The 23,588-nt window shown below is 43.3% G+C and overlaps 1 protein-coding gene across 3 annotated transcripts in view; it reads right to left on the reverse strand.

Annotated features, from left to right (window-relative positions):
• cdkal1 (CDK5 regulatory subunit associated protein 1-like 1) overlaps positions 1-23,588 on the reverse strand; it is a 1,005,231-nt gene that overhangs the window by 661,752 nt on the left and 319,891 nt on the right. For all 3 annotated transcript variants that reach the window (XM_068001614.1, XM_068001608.1, XM_068001620.1), the window contains exon 7: positions 6,014-6,134. In XM_068001614.1, the coding sequence (XP_067857715.1) occupies positions 6,014-6,134 (121 nt within the window). The remainder of the gene's footprint in view (positions 1-6,013; positions 6,135-23,588) is intronic.

Raw genomic sequence — 23,588 nt, forward strand, 5'->3', positions numbered from 1 at the left:
GGGAGCACCTTCACCACACGGACTGCAGCGGTTCAAGAAGGTGACCCACCACCGCCTTCTCAAAGGCAACTAGGGATGGGCAATAAATGCCAGCCTTGCCAGCAATGCCCACATCCCAAGAAAAAAAAAGTTGGGCAGTTATTGTTGTTGATGGTCCCTCATCATATTATTGCACATGCTCTGCAACAAAATATGCAGACCAAAATTATACTCATACCTCCAGTCTCTATTAAAAGACACTTGTCCACAAATTGCATATGTACAATGGACCAAGATAAAGTTACATTGGGCCATTGGGCCCAACTGGTCTATGCTGGCATTTATGCTCCACACGAGCCTCCTCCCTCTCTTCTTCATTCAACCCCATCAGCATATCCTTCTATTCCTTTCTCCTTTATGTGCTTATCTAGCTTCCCCTTAAATGCACCTATGCTATTTACCTCAACTACTCCTTGTGATGGCACATTCCACATTCTAACCTCTCTTTGGGTAAAGAAGTTTCTCCTGAATTTCCCATTGGATATTTTAGTGACTATCTTCCAGTTATGATCTCCAGTTTTGGACTCCCCCACAAGTGGAAACATTTTTTCTACATTTACTTCTATCAAACCTTTCATTATCTTAAAGACCTCAATCAGGTCACCTCTCAAAGTTCTTCAATACAATTATTCTAGTCATGAAGTAAACTTGTTTGCATCATCATCGATCCTCAGTTACGTGATCCTCTTCATTCGTGGAGTCAATACTGTGTTCAGCGATTTCATACATGATCTCATCTATGCATTTTGCAAACTCATCAGTTGTTGCTATGCAGATGGAACAGCTATTTTTCCAAATTCAGTTCCATGGAGCGGTGAGGGAAGAAGCAGCAACATTTTGATTGCATGATAACACAAATCTGTAGTAAACTCAATGGAAGATCTGTGTGCAATCACAGAAGATATTAAACGGCATGCATAAACCAGGATGTACCCAAAAAATAACTCGTATTGAAAAAGTGTACTTAAGTCAAATAGGTATTTTACCAAACTGCTAACAGGACACACTGATGAAGTAGTGGAAAGGGTTGATGGGGGCAGTGTCGTTGATATTGTGTATATGGATCTTCAAAAGGCATTTGATAAAGTGCCACATAGTTGACTTGTTAGCAAAATTAAAGCTCATGTGATTAAAGGGACAGTATCACCGTGGATAGCGCCTGTGCCAGCACTTTGAAAGAGCTGTCCAATTAGTACCACTCCCCTGCTCTTTCCCCATAGCCCTGTGAATTTTTTCCCTTCAATTATTTATCCAATTTCTTTTTGAAAATTACTATTGAATCTGCTTCCACCATCCTTTCAAGCAGTGCATTCCAGATCATTACAACTCGCTGTGTAAAAAAATGTTTCCTCATGTAGTCTCTTACTCTTTTGCCGATCACCTTAAATCTGTGTCCTCTGGTAACCAACTGGAAACAGTCTCTCCTTATTTGCTCCATCAAAACCGTTCATGATTTTGAACACCTCTATCAAATCTCCCCTTAATCTTCTCAATTCTTAGGCGAACAACCCCAGCTTCTCCAATCTCTCCACATAACTGAAGTCTCTCATCCCTGGTACCATTCTAGTAAATCTCTTCTGCTCCCTCTCTAAGGCCTTGAAATCCTTCCTAAAGTGTGATGCCCAGAATTGAACACAATACTCCAGCTGAGGCCTAACCAATGTTTTATAAAGATTTTGCATAACTTCCTTGCTTTTGTACTCTATGCCTCTGGTAATAAAGCCCAGGATCCCATATGCTTTTTTTTTTTAAAAACAGCCTCCTCAACTTGTCCAGCCACCTTCAAAGATTTGTGTATGCACTCCCCCAGGTCTCTCTGTTCCTGCACTGCCTTTAAAATTGTACCATTTAGTTTATATTGCCTATTCACATTCTTCCTACCAAAATGTATCACTTTACACTTCTCTGCGTTAAATTTCATCTGCCATGTGTCTGCCTATGTCCTCCCGAAGTTTATTACTATCCTTCACATTGTTTACTACATTTCTGACTTGCGTGTCATCTGCAAACTTTGAAATTATACCTTCTATACCCAAGTCCAGGTCATTAACATATCAAAAAGCAGTGGTCCGAATACTGACCCCTGGGGAACACCACTGTATACTTTCCTCCAGTCTGAAAAACAATCATTCACCATTACTCCCTGCTTTCTATCCCCTAGCCAATTTTGTATCCACGGTGATACTGTCCTTTTAATCCCATGGGCTTTAATTTTGCTAACAAGTCTATTATGTGGCACTTTATCAAATACCTTTTGAAAGTCCAGATACACATCAAACGCACCACCCTCATCAATCCTCTCAGTTACTTCAAAGAACTCAGTCAAGTTAATCAAACACGATTTTCCTTTAACAAATCTATGCTGACTTTCATTTATTAGCCCATACTTTTCCAAGTGCCAATTAATTTTGTCTCGGATTATTGTCTCTTCAAAGTTTCTCCACCACCGAAGTTAGGCTGACTGGCCTGGAAATCCCTATCCCCTTTTTTGAACAGGGGTGACACTTGCAATCCTCCAGTCCTCTGGCACCGTCTCCACAAGGTCTCAGTGTAACTTTGTCAAGTGAATTCAAGCAGAATTCCTTTTTACAGTGATATTCAAACCATGTATTAAACTCCCTTCAAACAGTAATTGTCAGAAACCACAAATTGCACAGTAATGTTTTCTCATCTGCACTTTCAAGCCACAAAGAGCAAAACCTAGAGCAGAAACTGAACTTACTCACAAATTACAGTTGAAGCCAACTAACTGTGTGACCAGTTTGCCAAGATTGAGATTTGGGTCACAAAATTCTAAATTTCAGCTATTAAAAAAAAATCAAGTAGTTGTCTTCTTTCTGTAAATAAAGTACTCTTCCATTTACCGTATGTGTTAGGTCAAATTCTCGCAACGACACGGGCTAAATTTTTCACAAAGATAAGCAGTGATGAGGAAACCCATTCAGCCCATCTAGCTCATCCTTCTGTAGGAACCTACAATTCCCCATCCCAATCACAGCATTCAACTGCCTCCTAAGTGCTTCCAGTTTTTGCTTCCAATACCATATACAGAAGACCATTCCAGATATCAATCATTTGCTGTGTACTTACCTTGCCTTTTTTTTTTAAAGTTTCCAACTATGTTCTGCAGTCATGGATTATCTTGAAATAATATCCATTATTAATCTTTACTATTCCATTTAGCATTTTACATACTTCTGTTAGTTATCCTCTTAAACACCTCCTTTCAAGGCTGAAGAGTCCAAATTTTTCTAACCTTTCCTCGTAACTCAGTCCTCTGTCACTAGGGATCTTCCTAGTGGTTCTTCTCTGCGCTCCATCCAGTTTTCAATGCTTCCCTTGTGCCTCGATGACTAGCATTGAACATAACATTCAAGGAGCATCCTGAGAAAACTTCAGCATAATAGCTTCAGATGTAAACACTACTGATTTAGCATTTTAGCTCAGCATTCTGTTTGCTTTGTTAATTGCTGCCCTGCAATGATAGGAAGTGGTGAGTGCAGGATCTATCATCCCACATCTGTTTCAGCCTCTCCCCGAGGTACTTCAACACCATTCATTACATTCATAATTTTTCTTCCAATGTGTAAGACCTTGTGCTTATCTAATATGAAATTTGATCTGGATAGTTCTGCCCACTTGCAAATATTGTCAAGGTCCTTCTGTACTGCCTCAGTTGCTTCATGATAATCTACTAACCTCGCCTACTTTTGTGTTATCTGTGAATTTGACCAACTCAAATTGAGTTTCTGAATCTAGGTCCCCTTTGTAGTGCGGGCTCCAGTACCAAATCCAGGGACTAGCCACTCAGTACATCGTACCAGTCCGACATCACACTCTTACCCACTGCCTGCTGCTTCCTCTCTCTCTCGGCCAATTCCTTATTCATCTCCAGGTTCAACTAAGAATACTCACTGCCTTAAGCTTGTGTTGTATTATGTGCAACATTATCAAATTCTTTCTGGAAGTCAAGGTACACTATAGAACAGGATTTTGCATTGCCCACTTAAGATTTCATCTCCTCAGAAAAATCAAAGGGGTTGGTCAAGCAGGATATGCACTTTTTCAAACTATATTGGCTGCCATTTATTAGGCTATTTTCACGTAGGTGCTCACCAATTTTGTTTCTAATGATCAATTCCATTATTTTGCTGCTAATTGACTGAAGACTAACGAGTCTACAGTCACCTACGTTTGTTTCATTACCTTTCTTGAAAATGGGTACAATGCTGGTTTGTTTCCAATCCAGTGGGACCTCTCCTATAATCACTGGCTCCCTCATGATGACCATCGTATCCCCGGGGATTCTTTGTTTTGTTTTTGAGCTCTTCAAGCCTGATTAGGGGGTCTATGCTGGTGCTATCTAAGTTTTTAAGTTTAGTTGATGGTTGGCATGATATTTGTATTTTCTCTGGTAAATACTGCCAGTATGTAATTGTTTGGTATGTTAACTGCTTCATCTTCAACCTTGAACCCTATTTGTGTCCTTAAGGATATTAATTCTTCTTTGAAAACCCTCTTACTGTAAAAGTCAAATGTAAGGGATCTTACAACACCAGGTTATAGTCCAACAGTTTTATTTGAAAATCACAAGCTTTCGGAGGCTTTCTCCTTCGTCAATTCACCTGACTAAGGAAAAAGCCTCCGAAAGCTTGTGATTTTCACATAAAACTGTTGGACTATAACCTGGTGTTGTAAGATCCCTTATATTTGTCCACCCCAGTCCATCACCGGCATCTCCACATCATGTAAAAGTCATGATAGACATTCAAACAACAGTGATTTTTAGTTATACACGACCTCTTTTTTCTCCTTACTCAATTACCCCATTATCTTCCTCAATTATTTTGACCCAATTGTTAGAAATTAGTCTTGAACAATGTGGGATGGGATCATTCCCAGCCAAGACAAGGAAAGGAAAAAAATAATGTCATTCAAGACTGCAACTCAAACTTTTCTCTTATGGTTAAGACCAAAATGTAAAATAAGCTATAATAAGATGAGAATAACTATGTAATAAACAGTTCAAAAAGGGGCAGTACATCATACTTGCCTGGCAATATAACTTTTTTAGACACTATCAGTTCCATGCATGGACAGAATGGCTTAACGTAGCCTCACGATCTTTGTGCTGTTCCTCACAAAATTTCACTCAAAAAATGAATTCACTTAAGCAATAAAAGAAAAATGTATCAGCTATCATCCACTCATCCAGTAATTATCTACTTGGAAATTTTACAGCTTCTTTGCTCACTAACGTGCCCATTATGGGACAGGGAAAAAAATAGCGAAGCTTTTTAAGTATCTGCATATATATCAATTCCAAGCTCTGTTCCACGCTGTGATTAGAAGATATGTGAATTAATGGAAAACAAAAGGAAAAAATGCAAATACCATCGTATACAACCACAAAAAATCATATATCAAAAAGAATAGAATCAGAGGCACCAGAGTGACAAATTGGATTCCACAGTACATTGACCCTGACCTGTTCATATTGGGAAATGTCTTTTGTCAAGCCATCCACACTCCAAGCATCTCTTTTACACCACTTACACAAACACGTGGCAAAGGTTTGCTGCAGTATTTTGGCTTTCAAAAGGCTGATTAACAAAGCAGAAAGGCAGTGATTTTACAGATATGGTCATAGCTCTACAATAAATGCTTTCAGTCTTGAGGTGTGTTGCTGGTTCAATTCTACAGTGAGGATCATAAAAATAGATAACAATTTGAACACAAGTATAAAGCTTTAAGCACCTTGAAATATCATGTTTCTGTGTGCTTGAAAATTGTTAAACCATCTTAGTTCAACAAAAACCCACAAATGGCAAAAACCCCATGGTGCATTTTATGAGACGGTGAGAGTTTAGCAGAGTATTTCACATTGCAAACTGGTGTGTCAGAGAACTGGAAAACAAAATTGCATCCTTAAGTGCTGCTAAATATTTGATAAGTATATTTTACAGAAGCTTACCCAGTGTTGATGGAAATTATTTCTATCAGTGGGTTTTTCCTTATCTTCGGCAAATCCAGTCGAGCTCCCCCCAACCGTTTTCCCTTATCCTTTTTCTGTCCCAGTAGTCTAACAGAGTGACCTTCAAACAAAATGGAAATAAATGGGCTACATTACACTCCTTTTACTTCTGCTAGAAATTTCAATTTGAAAAGGCAAATATAAAATTATCACTTATTTATGGAAAACATGTAGGAAATGTCTTAGTTAATTACACTAAAACACCAGCCACACCTCTTTACCCCTTTTACTATTTTTTTTAAAAATTCCATTTACCTGTTCTAGAACAGTCACTTCTAATTGATGATTTCGTGCTCATTCTTTCAGTTTTAAACATACTCAATTATCACTTAACATATCATGGAACAGTAATATGCATTGGAACTTTTCAAACATTAGCTTATGGTTATATATCACACAATTATAACTCTTTGGAGGGTTCGTCATTGTGGGTTTATTTGTTTGGCATTTGCAAACTCAGTTATGATGGCTTTTATGAATACTGAACTGTAGTCAAAAGTTCTTCGATGCATAACTGACTTTTTTTTAAAACACACCCAGCTTGTTCAAAGAAGCACTATACTAAACAAAATTTGAGAGAAGAAAAATAATAGGTCTGCAGCATTTGTTACTTGACATGGACTGAACAGTTATTTGTATTCTATATCATTGTTAAGGTTTTTTTTTGAAAAAAGATAATTTAGGGCTGTGCATCTGTAATTGGATTCAGGGAAATGACCCTCTGCCTGACATCAGGTCCAAACCAGAAGCAACTGAAACAAATACAAATCTGTTTTTTAATTGGACTGCCCCATTTTGGGCAAGTTGCCTAGTAATCAGTTCATTTTAAAACTGTAGACTAAAATTTTCAAGAGCAGGGAAAATCAAGCAGAACAATGTTATAACTACATAGCAAGTCAATCAGCATCTGAAAAGGAAACACAGGTTAAAACCTCAGCAGGACCTGCCTCTTTCTTTCAGATGCAGACCAGTTATGCACTTCTAGCACTTCGTTTCTTCATTTTATATTTTCAATCTCCATTTTTTTCCTTTTAGCTCAATCGATGCTATGTTTATTTCCAACTTTTGATTTAGTCATCAGCATCGAAGGTATGTGAATATCTGCCTAATAGTGATGTTGGATGTTTTCTCAGAAGCATCCCAAACACAGTATTGTCCTGCATTCAATGATACTGCAAGAATGAAGGCAAACCAGGGTGATCAAGAGCCAGTGCAGCCTGATTGGCCACACCCATCAGGATGCCACCAACCATCTCGGTAGGTCATGGAACATATACCTAGAAACGAGAGAGGGGAACAGTCTTCTCAACATCTTGGATAGCAGAGGCAGATGCAGAGCTGTGGCATCTGCTGCAATGATACTGCCACTACAACAACAACAACTTGCATTTATATAGCACCTTTAATGTAGTAAAACGTCCCAAGGCACTTCACAGGAACGTTATCAAACAAAATTTGACACCGAGCCACATAAGGAGGTATTAGGATAGGTGGCCAAAAGCTTGGTCAAAGAGGTAGGTTTTAAGGAACGTCTTAAAGGAGAGAGGGGTAGAGAGCCCGAGCAGTTTAGGGAGGGAATTCCGGAGCTTAGGGCCTAGGCAGCTGAAGGCATGGCAGCCAATGGTGGAGCGATTAAAATCGGGGATGCGCAAGAGGCAAGAATTGGAGGAACTCAGATCTCGGAGGGTTGAAGGGCTGGAGGAGATTACAGAGATAGCAAGAGGCGAGGCGAGGCCATGGAGGGATTTGAAAACAAGGATGAGAATTTTAAAATTGAGGCGTTCCCAGACCGGGAGCCAATTTAGGTCAGTGAGCACAGGACTTGGTGCGAGTTAGGATACAGGCAGAAGAGTTTTGGATGAGCTCAAATTTTTGGAAGGTGGAAGATGGTAGGCCAGTCAGGAGAGCATTGGAATAGTCCAGTCCGGAGGTAACAAAGACATGGATGAGGGTTTCAGCAACTGATAAGCCGAGGCAGGGGTGGAGATGGGCGATGTTATGGAGGTGGAAGTAGACAGTCTTGCTGATGGAGCGCATATGTGGTCAGAAGCTCATCGCAGGGTCAAATCGGACGCCAAGGTTGTGAACGGTCTGGTTCAGTCTCAGACAGTGGCCAGGGAGAGAGATGGAGTCGGTGGCGAGGACCAAAGACAATGGCTTCGGCTTTCCCAATATTTAGTTGGAGGAAATTTTTACTCATCCAGTATTGGATGTCAGACAAGCAATGTGACAAACGAGAGACAGTGGAGGTGTCGAGGGAAGTGGTTGTGAGGTAGAGCTGCGTGTTGTCAGCGTACATGTGGAATCTGATGATGTGTTTTCGGATGATGTCGCTGAGGGGCAGCATGTAGATGAGAAATTGGAGGGGGCCAAGAATAAATCCATGGGGGATTTTTAAAAATTCGTTCATGGGATGTGGGCGTCACTGGCAAGGCCAGCATTTATTGCCCATCCCTAATTGCCCTTGAGAAGGTGGCGGTGAGCAGCCTTCTTGAACCGCTGCAGTCCGTGTGGTGAAGGTTCTCCTACAGTGCTGTTAGAAAGTGAGTTCCAGGATTTTGACCCAGCAACGATGAAGGAACGGCGATATAGTTCCAAGTCGGGGTGGTGTGTGACCTGGAGGGGAACGTGTGGGTGGTATTGTTCTCACATGCCTGCTACTCCTGTCCTCTAGGTGGTAGAAGTCGTGGGTTTGGGAGGTGCTGTCGAAGAAGCCTTGGTGAGTTGCTGCAGTGCATCCTGTGGGTGGTACACACTGCAACCACAGTGCAGCTGCGGTGAAGGAAGTGAATGTTTAGGATGGTGGATGGGGTGCCAATCAAGAGGGCTGCTTTGTCCTGGATGGTGTCGAGCTTCTTGGGTGTTGTTGGAGCTGCACTCATTCAGGCAATTGGAGAGTATTCTGTCACACTCCTGACTTGTACTTTGTAGATCATGCAAAGGCTTTGGGGAGTCAGGAGGTGAGTCACTCACCACAGAATACCCAGCCTCTGACCTGCTCTTGTAGCCACAGTATTTATGTGACTGGTCCAATTAAGTTTCTGGTCAATGGTGACCCTCAGGATGTTGATGGTGGGAGATTCGGTGATGGTAATGCCGTTGAATGTCATGGGGAGGTGGTTAGACTCTCTCTTGTTGGAGACGGTCATTGCCTGGCGTGAATGTTACTTGCCACTTATCAGCCCAAGCCTGGATGTTGTCCAGGTCTTGCTGCATGCAGACACAGACTGTCTCATTATCTGAGGGGTTGCGAATGGAACTGAACACTGTGCAATCATCAGCGAACATCCCCATTTCTGACTTTATGATGGAGGGAAGGTCATTGATGAAGCAGCTGAAGATGGTTGGGCCTAGGACACTGCCCTGAGGAACTCCTGCAGCAATGTCCAGAGGTAACAGTGCGGGAAGAGAAGCCATTGCAGGTGATTCCCTGGCAACGACTGGATAGATAAGAACGGAACCAGGCCAGCGCAGTCCCATCCAGTTGGACGACGGAGGAGAGGTGCTGGAGGAGGATGGTGTGGTCACCCGTGTCAAAGGCTGCAGACAGGTCGAGAAGGACGAGGACTGATTGTTTACCATTGTCAAAATCACATAGGATGTCATTTGTGACTGTAATAAGGGCCATTTCAGTACTGTGGCAGGGACAGAAACCTGATTGGAGGGATTCAAACATGGAGTCACGGGAAAGATGGGCATGGATTTGGGTGGCGACAACGTGTTCAAGAGCTTTGGAGAGGAAAGGGAGGTTGGAGATTGGGCACTAGTTTGTAACAGAGCTGCTGACACGTGCAGTGACAGTAATAGTTAGCTGCGGCCTGAAATTTTGCTACATTTCCTTGCATGCATGTTACAATTCTGACCTATGGGGATGGTCATGTGGAGTAGCACAGAGGGCAACCCTCTTCACAATGATTTTATTCAGCATCATTTCGACCTCACCAGCTGTCAAACGGGGGATCATCAATTGTTTACAGACTGATACCTGCACCTTGGTTGCCTTTAGCTTCACTGAGTCAGACGTGGCAAATGCTACCAGAATTAAGAAGCCTTCTGAGGCTCTTTAGAAGCTTTCAGAATTTTTGACATCCTATTGTGACTCTCCCCTCTAAATTATTCCATAGAACTATAGAAAAGATACAGCACAGAAGGGGGCCATTCGGCCCATCGGGTCCACGCTGGCTGTAAGAACAGCCAGGTGCCCATTCTAATCCCACCTTCCAGCACTCAGTCTGTAGCCCTGCAGCGTACAGCACTTTAGGTGCAGGTCCAGGTACTTTTTTTATATATAAAAGAGTTGAGGGTCCCTGCCTCTACCACCAATTTGGGCAGCGAATTCCACACACCCACCATCCTCTGGGTAAAAAAGTTTTTCCTCATATCCCCTCTAATCCTTCCGCCAATCAGCTTAAATCTATGTCCTCTAGTTCTTGAACTCTCTGCTATGAGAAACAGGTACTTCCTGTCTACTCTATCTAGGCCCCTCATAATTTTGTACACCTCAATCAAATCTCCCCTAAGCCTCCTCTGCTCCAAGGAAAACAACCCCAGCCTATCCAATCTCTCCTCGCAGCTCCAATTTTCAAACCCTGGCAACATTCTTGTAAATCTTCTCTGCACTCTCTCCAGAGCAATTACGTCATTCCCGTAATGTGGTGACCAGAACTGCGCACAATACTCCAGCTGTGGCCTTACCAGCGTTTTATACAGTTCCATCGTTACATCCCTGCTTTTGTATTCTATACCTCGGCTAATAACGGACAGCATTCCGTATGCCTTCTTCACAACCTTATCTACCTGTACTGCCACCTTCAGGGACCTGTGCACATGCACTCCAAGGTCTCTCACTTCCTCTACCCCTCTCAATATATTCCCCTTTACTGCGTATTCCCTTTTACTGTTTGCCCTCCCTAAGTGCGTTACCTCACACTTCTCCGGGTTGAACTCCATTTGCCACTTTTCTGCCCACTCCACCAACCCATTGATATATTTTTGGAGTCTACAGCTATCCTCTTCACTATCAACTACATGGACAATTTTTGTGTTCCATCCCTTTACTTTTGGCCTACACATTTTTCCTTTCCCACCACTCACGCTTTTTCGATGCATCCAAACCTACATCTTAAGTTATGTTGATGTGTTGACAGAGGAAAATTTCTGTCAACAGCCTACATCTATTTCAATCTGTCCAAAGCCTGCCATTAGCCATTCTGGTGGTAATACCAAAAGTGGAAAATCTAGGCTACTTACTCCACTTCCTTTCATAGCCTTTTAAAGCGCATCAAAAGGCGGATTTCAGTCGGGAAATGGTGGATAACTGCTTTATGTTCACACCTGCATCACATGAGCTGTGCTGGTTTGACACATTCAAAATATTTCATTCAAATTTATATGGAACTCCAAGTTTTCAAAATGGTGACGATTCACTTTGTAAGAGTTTGTAAGTTTTGTTGAGTTTTCTTCAACATTCAAAATGGGTAGTGCACTCAAAGACAGCAGTGCACAACGAACTTTATGGGCATTTTATATTATCAAAGTGAGTATTGACACCACTGTGTCAGCCAATGAGTTGGAGGCGGGGCCGAACTTACGGCAAACAGTCTATTTACTCAGCAAACAGAGTCTATTTAAACAGTCTCTAGGAACTACAGAATGACAGGAGCTACAACAAAGTCTCCTGATAAAAGCAAGATTATTTCTCCAGCAAAATGCAGTGAGTGGAGGATAGTTACATAATACAAATTATGTGCATAAAGTTAATCCCAGTCACTTACAGCAGTGCGGTCTCCAGGCGTGATTGACGGGGGAGTTACCCAATCATCTCCATTCTGGCCAGGACTTGTGGTGTCACTTATATACAGCCTTATGTGATAACCCATGTATGTACAAAATATATGTGGAGATGCCGGTGATGGACTGGGGTTGACAATTGTAAACAATTTTACAACACCAAGTTATAGTCCAGCAATTTTATTTTAAATTCACAAGCTTTCGGAGATTTTCTCCTTCCTCAGGCAAATGTTTCAAGATCTCCTTGAAGCCTACGCATTTATACATATTGAACAATAATAAATGGTGTTTACAGACTGCCCCTGCAACTGCCCGTTGCCAAGGCAATCACCGTGTTCAGACAGAGAGGTGTTACCTGCAGAACCTCCGAATACACATTCAATAAAAAAACAAACAGGGAAAAAAAAACAGAGAAAAAAAAACACAGAGAGAGGCAGAAACATCCGGAAGGCAGAGAGAGCCAGCAAATGACCCATTATATTAAAAACAGATAACATTTGTTCGCTGGTGGGGTAACGTGTAGCGTGACATGAACCCAAGATCCCGGTTGAGGCCGTCCTCATGGGTGCGGAACTTGGCTATCAATTTCTGCTCGACGATTTTGCGTTGTCGTGTGTCTCGAAGGCCGCCTTGGAGTACGCTTACCCGAAGGTCGGTGGATGAATGTCCATGACTGCTGAAGTGTTCCCCGACTGGGAGGGAACCCTCCTGTTTGGCGATTGTTGCGCGGTGTCCGTTCATCCGTTGTCGCAGCGTCTGCATGGTCTCGCCAATGTACCATGCTCTGGGGCATCCTTTCCTGCAACGTATGAGGTAGACAACGTTGGCTGAGTCACAGGAGTATGAACCATGCACCTGGTGGGTGGTGTCATCTCGTGTGATGGTGGTATCTGTGTCGATGATCTGGCATGTCTTGCAGAGGTTACCGTGGCAGGGTTGTGTGGCGTCGTGGACGCTGTTCTCTTGAAAGCTAGGTAGTTTGCTGCGAACGATGGTCTGTTTGAGGTTGGGTGGCTGTTTAAAGGCGAGTAGTGGAGGTGTGGGGATGGCCATAGCGAGGTGTTTGTCCTCATTGATGACATGTTGAAGGCTGCGGAGAACATGGCGTAGTTTCTCCGCTCCGGGGAAGTACTGGACGACAAAGGGTACTCTGTTGGTTGCGTCCCGTGTTAGTCTCCTGAGGAGGTCTATGCGATTTTTTGCTGTGGCCCGTCGGAACTGTCGATCGATGAGTCGAGCGTCATATCCCGTTCTTACTAGGGCGTCTTTCAGCGTCTGTAGGTGTCCATCGCGTTCCTCCTCGTCTGAGCAGACCCTGTGTATTCGCAGGGCCTGTCCATAGGGGATGGCCTCTTTGACGTGGTTAGGGTGGAAGCTGGAAAAGTGGAGCATCGTGAGGTTGTCCGTGGGCTGTCGTGACACTACAGACTTTCTGTCGTGACACTACAGACTTCCTACAAAAACTCAGTACCCACGGACCAGTTGAACCAGGAACACTTCTCACCACGATGGACGTCTCAGCACTATACACCAGTATCCCCCACGATGACGGCATCGCTGCGACAGCATCAATACTCAACACCAACAACAGCCAATCTCCGGAAGCCATCCTACAACTCATCCGCTTCATCCTGGATCACAATGTCTTCACCTTCGATAACCAGTTCTTTACCCAAACACACGGAACAGCCATGGGGACCAAATTCGCACCCCAATACGCCAACATTTTCATGCACAAGTTCGAGCAGGACTTCTTCACTGCACAAGACCTCCAACCAACACTATACACCAGATACATCGACGACATTTTCTTTCTATGGACCCACGGCAAGGAATCACTAAAGAGACTACACGATAACATCAACAAGTTCCATCCCACCATCAAGCTCACCATGGACTACTCCTCAGAATCAGTTTCTTTCTTGGACACACGAATCTCCATCAAAGACGGGCACCTCAGCACCTCACTCTACCGCAAGCCCACGGACAACCTCACGATGCTCCACTTTTCCAGCTTCCACCCTAACCACGTCAAAGAGGCCATCCCCTATGGACAGGCCCTGCGAATACACAGGGTCTGCTCAGACGAGGAGGAACGCGATGGACACCTACAGACGCTGAAAGACGCCCTAGTAAGAACGGGATATGACGCTCGACTCATCGATCGACAGTTCCGACGGGCCACAGCAAAAAATCGCATAGACCTCCTCAGGAGACTAACACGGGACGCAACCAACAGAGTACCCTTTGTCGTCCAGTACTTCCCCGGAGCGGAGAAACTACGCCATGTTCTCCGCAGCCTTCAACATGTCATCAATGAGGACAAACACCTCGCTATGGCCATCCCCACACCTCCACTACTCGCCTTTAAACAGCCACCCAACCTCAAACAGACCATCGTTCGCAGCAAACTACCTAGCTTTCAAGAGAACAGCGTCCACGACGCCACACAACCCTGCCACGGTAACCTCTGCAAGACATGCCAGATCATCGACACAGATACCACCATCACACGAGATGACACCACCCACCAGGTGCATGGTTCATACTCCTGTGACTCAGCCAACGTTGTCTACCTCATACGTTGCAGGAAAGGATGCCCCAGAGCATGGTACATTGGCGAGACCATGCAGACGCTGCGACAACGGATGAACGGACACCGCGCAACAATCGCCAAACAGGAGGGTTCCCTCCCAGTCGGGGAACACTTCAGCAGTCATGGACATTCATCCACCGACCTTCGGGTAAGCGTACTCCAAGGCGGCCTTCGAGACACACGACAACGCAAAATCGTCGAGCAGAAATTGATAGCCAAGTTCCGCACCCATGAGGACGGCCTCAACCGGGATCTTGGGTTCATGTCACGCTACACGTTACCCCACCAGCGAACAAATGTTATCTGTTTTTAATATAATGGGTCATTTGCTGGCTCTCTCTGCCTTCCGGATGTTTCTGCCTCTCTCTGTGTTTTTTTTTCTCTGTTTTTTTTTCCCTGTTTGTTTTTTTATTGAATGTGTATTCGGAGGTTCTGCAGGTAACACCTCTCTGTCTGAACACGGTGATTGCCTTGGCAACGGGCAGTTGCAGGGGCAGTCTGTAAACACCATTTATTATTGTTCAATATGTATAAATGCGTAGGCTTCAAGGAGATCTTGAAACATTTGCCTGAGGAAGGAGAAAATCTCCGAAAGCTTGTGAATTTAAAATAAAATTGCTGGACTATAACTTGGTGTTGTAAAATTGTTTACAATTGTACAAAATATAGTGATACTTCCAATTTTTAACGCCTTCTTTTGAAACCAAATCACAACACGTGTGTTGTGCAATTGATAGTCCTGACATAAGCTGCAGTGAGCAGCAAGCACAATGAACCATCATAGATTCCAAAGAACAGACTCACAATTACACACAGAATTTAATTATTCAAGCCTTTAATTCGCAGGTTAATTAACATAATTGATTGTGCAATGCTCATGAAGTAAAATATTGAAAAATTCACACCCGAGGCTACAGCTGAGTAACGGTACGGATTTGCAGGATGCTGAAATAGCTGGATAAAAAACTTCCCCACCAAAAGCACCATGTAATGTAGAACTAATTCTTTCTTTTGGCCACTTGATTATAAACTAGAATGTTGCAACATTTCTGTTTTCTATCATATTCAGTTATGGTCATCATGCCACAAAGATTGTTTCAGAAAGTACATTAACAAGAGCAACAAGACTGATCCCTTAGAATAAAACCAATGAGATATGAGCAAAGATGAAACAAGCCTTAAAGTTTAGATAAATCCATATTATTAATTTAAAACACATGATGAAATTAGGGCCAGAGAATACAAAAAGGAAATTCATGGAGTAAATTTATCCCAGATACCAGGAAAACCTTTTTCTTTGAAGAGTGATAAATGTTTGAAATAACCTACCAAGCAAAGTGGAGGGGAAAAACAATGGGGTTATTCAAGGTAACAACAGCAACTTGCATTTATATAGCATCTTTAACGTAGAAAAAAAATCCCAAGACACTTCATAGAGACATAAGGAAAAATGAACACTAAGCCAAAGAAAGAACTATTGGATGGGATGAAAAGCTTGGTCAAAGAGGTGGGATTTTTGAGGTGGGTTTTTTTTTAAGTTGGGTCTTAAGGGATGAGGGGATGGGGTGGAAAGATTGAGGGCTTAAGGGGGGGGGGATTATAGAGCATGGGGTCTAGGCAATTGAAGGCATGGTTGCCAATGGTCCGGCGAAGGGCGCAGGGGGGCAGGCGCACAAGAGGCCAGTCAGAGGAACGGAGAGTTGGGGAAGGGGGAGTTATAGGGCTGGAGGAGGTTACCGAGATTGGGAGGTGCAAAGCCGTGAATGGATTTAAACACAAGGATGAAAATTTTAAATTTGAGGTGTTGGGGACCAGCAGCCAATGAAGGTCAGCAAGCACAGGGCTGGTGGGTGAGCGGGACTTGGTATGGGATAGCATTCAGGCAGCAGAGTTTTGGAAGAGCTCAAGTTTATAGAGGGTGAAGGATGAGAATTAAATCAACATCATGTTACGAGAGTTATGTACAAGAGGGATGAACTTTGGACCCTGATGATTTTTCTTATATTCTTAATTTGATGTCTTATCAACACTTCTAAGTTTCTATTAAGTAAAATAAAAATAGGCAAAACATGATGAAATCTGCAACTTTTAGCAATATGAAAATCTGCAAATGGAACTCAATTTCAAACAAACCTGTAGGTAAGTCAAATATAACAGTAAAATATAAACTCAAAGAAACAGAAGTTTTAACTTGTCGGAAAACAGAAGTGAATACGGTATGATGACACTAGGTTAAAAAAGATACTTTGCAAACATAATGCAGTTGCTAAAAAAAAGGATGCACTAATAATAAGCTAATGAAGAGATCTACTGGGAACGATCCTCCATAAATCATAGATCACTATGAAACTGCCACTGGCATCCCAAAGTCCAACTGTGGTAAGGATTTCTACTTTTCAATTCCAAAAATTAACAAGATTCAAAAAGCCATAACAATCCTTGCAGATATTCATTTCAGACAAGGAACTTTAATCTCCAAAGTTCTCACATAACGAAGCTGCAATCCCTTCTATAGGAGCTTTACAAGGAATGCCAAGAAAAAAAATCAATTACTATGTAACCAATTTCACATCGTTTTCATTCCATTACACAGAGGAAATGTAATTATGTTCTTCAATTTTGTGTTTTTGTAATATGAAGCCAAAAGTAATAAAAGATAAATAATTTATTTTGTCTATCGACATGCAAATATCAAAACGACAACTTCAGCTTAATTGCACATGGTCATTTTCCAATTCACTGGTTTATGAAGGCAAACTATGGGGCAGCAAATATCTAAAATTTTGAAATAAAATCAAATTCACGTTAAAATCAAATTCCCATTACAAAGTATTTCTACTTTGCAGCATTTACATACACAAAGATGAACAAAAGAATCTAATTCAGAAGCTTTCATTTACTTATTTTTAGGGAAGAAGCACATTATCCACTACATTTTTGAGTCTCAAGAATAACCCAATAAGTTAAAAGACAGCACTAGCCAGGGCAAAAAAAATCAGGATGAGTGGGTCAGTAGGTTCAACTTGGCTATGGGTCAGATTGGCAGCTCTCAGCCCAACTAACACAGTTATTCAAGGGGCATAGATCAGTTAACTGACTATGACAAAAGCATATGAATTCTTCCACTCCACATAGGACATAAATGCAAATATATATAAATCCTTAATCGGAGATAGTAATGGGTTCAACATAGGAAGCAAACCATGCCTTAAAAATCTAAAGACTACTCTTCTCCTCAAATCTATTTATTACTTTAGGTTCCTGCAAAGCATTTATCATTATCCATTAATCAAGCATTCACAGTACCTAACAGTTTACTATAGCGACTTTGAAACCCGGTCCAAGCAAAACATTCAGAAATCCACAACTTTTATTGAAAAATGTACTAGTTTTAGTCAATCTAACTGCAAAACTAATGGCTGCAAACCAAAGTTTTCAAGCTTTTGTTTGGCTTGTTAGGCAGAAAAGGTTTATTTTTTTGTTTTTAACACTACTCAACAACTTAATTACAATTTGAGAAAGAGATAGAAACACAGAAAAACAAATGTAAGGAGTCTTACAACACCAGGTTATAGTCCAACAGCTTTATTTGAAATCACAAGCTTTCGCAGCTTTCCTCCTTCGTCAGGTGAGTGTAGGATTCCATAAAGGCACAGCATATATAGTCAGAGAACAATGCCTGGTGATTACAGATAACCTTTCCAACTGCCCGTTATTACACCTCGGCAGAGATATAATCAAAGCAATCAAAGGAGTGGATGGTGTTCAGACAGAGAAACATTACATCCCAGACTACTGAATACACAAGCGGTCATAACAAAGACAGAGAGACAGAGAGAGAGAGAGAGAGAGAGAGAGAGAGAGAGAGAGACCCGAAAGGCAGAGAAAGAGAGAGAATGACCAGTTGTATTAAAAACAGATAACTTTTTTTTGCTGGTGGGGTTACATGTAGCGTGTCGTGAACCCAAGATCCCTGTTGAGGCCGTCCTCATGGGTGGGGAACTTGGCTATCAATTTCTGCTCGACGATTTTGCGTTGTCGTGTGTCTCGAAGGCCACCTTGGAGAACGCTTACCCGAAGATCGGGGGCTGAATGTCCTTGACTGCTGAAGTGTTCCCCGACTGGGAGGGAACCCTTCTGTCTGGCAATTGTTGTGCGGGGTCCGTTCATCCGTTGTCGCAGTGTCTGCATGGTCTCGCCGATGTACCATGCTCCGGGGCATCCTTTCCTGCAACGTATGAGGTAGACAACGTTGGCCGGGTAACAGGAGTATGAACCATGTACCTGGTGGGTGGTGTCCTCTCGTGTGATGGTGGTATCTGTGTCGATGATCTGGCATGTCTTGCAGAGGTTGCCGTGGCAGGGTTGTGTGATGTCGTGGACCCTGTTCTCCTGAAAGCTGGGTAATTTGCTGCGAACGATGGTCTGTTTGAGGTTAGGTGGCTGTAGTGGAGGCATGGGGATGGGCCGACGCGAGGTGTTCGTCGTCATCGATGACAATTTCTTCCTATGGACCCACGGCGAAGAATCACTGAAGAGACTACACGATAACATCAACAAGTTCCATCCCACCATCAAACTCACCATGGACTACTCCTCAGAATCGGTTTCATTCTTGGACACACGAATCTCCATCAAAGACGGGCACCTCAGCACCTCACTCCACCACAAGCACTCGGGCAACCTCACGATGCTCCACTTTTCCAGCTTCCACCCTAACCATGTCAAAGAGGCCATCCCCTATGGACAGGCCCTGCGAATACACAGGATCTGCTCAGACGAGAAGGAACGTGATGGACACCTACAGACGCTGAAAGACACCCTCGTAAGAACGGGATATGACACTGGACTCGTCGATCGAAAGTTCCGACGGGCCATAGCGAAAAATCGCATAGATCTCCTCAGAAGACAAACACGGGACGCAACCAACAGAGTACCCTTCGTCGTCCAGTACTTCGCCGGAGCACAGAAATTACGCCATGTTCTTCTCAACCTTCAACATGTCATCGATGACGACGAACACCTCACCAAGGCCATCCCCGACGACGAACACCTCGCGAAGGCCATCCCCATGCCTCCACTACTTGCCTTCAAACAGCCACCTAACCTCAAACAGACCATCGTTCGCAGCAAATTACCCAACTTTCAGGAGAACAGCGTCCAAGACACCACACAACCCTGCCACGGCAACCTCTGCAAGACATGCCAGATCATCGACACGGATACCACCATCACACGAGAGGACACCACCCACCAGGTACATGGTTCATACTCCTGTGACTCGGCCAACGTTGTCTACCTCATACGTTGCAGGAAAGGATGCCCCGGAGCATGGTACATCGTCTAGACCATGCAGACACTGCGACAACGGATGAACGGACACCGCGCAACAATCGCTAGACAGAAGGGTTCCCTCCCAGTCGGGGAACACTTCAGCAGTCAAGGACATTCAGCCTCTGATCTTCGGGTAAGCGTTCTCCAAGGCGGCCTTCGAGACACACGACAACGCAAAATCGTCGAGCAGAAATTGATAGCCAAGTTCCGCACCCATGAGGACGGCCTCAACCGATATCTTGGGTTCATGTCACGCGACATGTAACCCCACCAGCAAAAAAAAGTTATCTGTTTTTAATACAACTGGTCATTCTCTCTCTTTCTCTGCCTTTCGGGTCTCTCTCTCTCTTTCTCTGTCTTTGTGTTATGACCGCTTGTGTATTCAGTAGTCTGGGATGTAATGTTTCTCTGTCTGAACACCATCCACTCCTTTGATTGCTTTGATTATATCTCTGCCGAGGTGTGATAACGGGCAGTTGGAAAGATTATCTGTAATCACCAGGCATTGTTCTCTGACTATATATGCTGTGCCTTTATGGAATCCTACACTCACCTGACAAAGGAGGAAAGCTGCGAAAGCTTGTGATTTCAAATAAAGCTGTTGGACTATAACCTGGTGTTGTAAGACTCCTTACGTTTGTCCACCCCAGTCCATCACCGGCATCTCCAAATCATAGAAAAACACAGAAGGAGGCCATTTGGCCCATCGTGTCTGTGCCGGAAAATGTTGCGGCACCAGGTATCTGGTGCAGCCTTTGCTAAATTCGACAGGAATGAACAACGATCATCCCTTTACACAGAACAAGTTTACCCCTGGAGGATCATCTGGAGCAAGTTCCCAAACAATGTTCCCGCCCGGGATCAAACCATGTAAGACGAATGTGATAACCACTAAACTACGGAAACCTGGAGAGATTTTCGGACACTAAGGGAATCAAGGGATATGGGGATAGGGCGGGAAAGTGGAGTTGAGGTAGAAGATCAGCCATGATCATACTAAATGGCGGAGCAGGTTCGTGGCGCCATATGGCCGACTCCTGCTCCTACTTATGTTCTTAACTGGACCACGTTAATTTAATAAAATATTAATACACTCGTCTGATTTCTGGAATATCAAATCAAAGCAACAACGAGTCCCATTAAAAATATCAAGATGCTCATCCAACCATGGAAAGAGGTAATCAAAACCCAGGCCATCATGTTAAATCACATTTTTATTTACTTTAAATACTTCAAATTCATGCCCCCCACTCCATCACTGTCCAGAAGTCCAAGATTGCGAACAGCTCTTTTACAGGTCCAGTCCAGCTTCCCCCACAAACACCAGACTCCAAATGACACAAATTTCAGTCAGAATGATCCAATCACATTATACGATTACTGTATCCAATAAATCTGAACAGCAACTCAGTGAGAACAATGCTACAGAAATAAAGCTCACTAGCCTTCAATGATGCTTTCAAAACTCAATCGATCTTGATGTACCTCATAACATCAAGCACACTCATTGAAGAAATATCAGAACAACGTACAGTTATAATAGCATTTTTAAAATAGAAAAATGTCCCAAAGCGTTTTACAGAGGCACAATCAAAAAGAATGAACACCAAAGGAGGAGAGATTCGGAGAGATAACCAAAAACTTGGTCAAAGAGGTGGGTCTTAGGGAGGGTCTTAAAGGGGGAGAGGGAGAAGGAGAAGCAGAAAGATTCAGAAAGGAAATTCCAGAGTGTCGGGTCTCGGTGCCTGAAAGCACGGCCACCAATGTTGGGGCAAAGGGAGGAGAGATGCACAAGATGCCAGAGCCAGAGGGACAATATGTTCGGGGAGGAGGGGGAAGGAAGAGGGTTGTAGGGCTGGAGCAGGTTACAGAGGTAGGGAGAGGGTCATGCAGGAATTTAAACAGGAGCATCAGTTTGAGTTGAGTAATTGGAGAGCGTATGGAATTTGTGACAGTGACCGAAGACAATGGTTTTGGTCTTCCCAGTGTTTCACTGGTGGTAACTGTGGCTCAACCCAGTGCAGATATCGGACAAACAGTCTGGCAACAGAGATTGTGGAAGGGTGCTAGAGAGGTGTCGCTACCATATATTGAAAGCTGACCCTCATCTCTGAGGGTGATATCACCAAGGAGCAGCATGTACATAATGAAGAGGAGGGGACAAAGGATATTTCCTTGGGAGATTCAGGAGGTTACACATTCATGGAAACCAAAGCAATTCCACAATGTTGTAACTTGTTGCACTCAAACTCATTCATCTCTCTCTCATGCTCAAATCTGTGCTATTGCAGCCAGACATTGATTTGGTTCTCAATTCCAGATGTTCATAGTCCAGCTCAATCAATACAACACACTACAGGGAAGCCAAACAAGTCACTTGTAATGAATACACTAAGTACTCCAACTATTGTGGTCAGTACATCATCACACCTCTACTGCAACATGTCATCACAGCATGGACATTAATGCAATTCATCCATCCCTCCCTCTCTCCCTCAATTTTGTCACTGAAATCAGTCATTCATGTTGTACAGTTCCATGGGTGTGGTAGACTCCAGCGCCTCAGCCAAATCGCCATTTTTCATATGTAAACCGAGACAGTAACTGTTAACAGCTATTCAGCACAACATCCACATGAACACGGATGCCATTAAGTAGCAATCAGAAGAATCATAGAATCATAGAAGTTACAACATGGAAACAGGCCCTTCAGCCCAACATGTCCATGTCGCCCAGTTTAAACCACTAAGCTAGACCCAATTGCCTGCACTTGGCCCATATCCCTCTATACCCATCTTACCCATGTAACTGTCCAAATGCTTTTTAAAAGACAAAATTGTACCCGCCTCTACTACTGCCTCTGGCAGCTCGTTCCAGACAATCACCACCCTTTGAGTGAAAAAATTGCCCCTCTGGATCCTTTTGTATCTCTCCCCTCTCACCTTAAATCTATGCCCCCTCGTTATAGACTCCCCTACCTTTGGGAAAAGATTTTGACTATCTACCTTATCTATGCCCCTCATTATTTTATAGACTTCTATAAGATCACCCCTTAACCTCCTACTCTCCAGGGAAAAAAGTCCCAGTCTATCTAACCTCTCCCGAAAAGTCAAACTATCAAGTCCCGGTAGCATCCTAGTAAATCCTTTCCGCACTCTTTCTAGTTTAATAATATCCTTTCTATAATAGGGTGACCAGAACTGTACACAGTATTCCAAGTGTGGCCTTACTAATGTCTTGTACAACTTCAACAAGACATCCCAACTCCTGTATTCAATGTTCTGACCAATGAAACCAAGCATGCCGAATGCCTTCTTCACCACCTGTGACTCCACTTTCAAGGAGCTATGAACCTGTACTCGCAGATCTCTTTGTTCTATAACTCTCCCCAACGCCCTACCATTAACGGAGTAGGTCCTGGCCCGATTCGATCTACCAAAATGCATCACCTCACATTTATCTAAATTAAACTCCATCTGCCATTCATCGGCCCACTGGCCCAATTTATCAAGATCCTGTTGCAATCCTAGATAACCTTCTTCACTGTCCATAATGCCACCAATCTTGGTGTCATCTGCAAACTTACTAACCATGCCTCCTAAATTCTCATCCAAATCATTAATATAAATAACAAATAACAGCGGACCCAGCACCGATCCCTGAGGCACACCGCTGGTCACAGGCCTCCAGTTTGAAAAACAACCCTCTACAACCACCCTCTGTCTTCTGTCGTCAATCCAATTTTGTATCCAATTGGCTACCTCACCTTGGATCCCGTGAGATTTAACCTTATGT

This window comes from Heptranchias perlo, chromosome 2 (assembly GCF_035084215.1).
Source record: "Heptranchias perlo isolate sHepPer1 chromosome 2, sHepPer1.hap1, whole genome shotgun sequence".
Lineage (NCBI taxonomy): Eukaryota > Metazoa > Chordata > Chondrichthyes > Hexanchiformes > Hexanchidae > Heptranchias > Heptranchias perlo.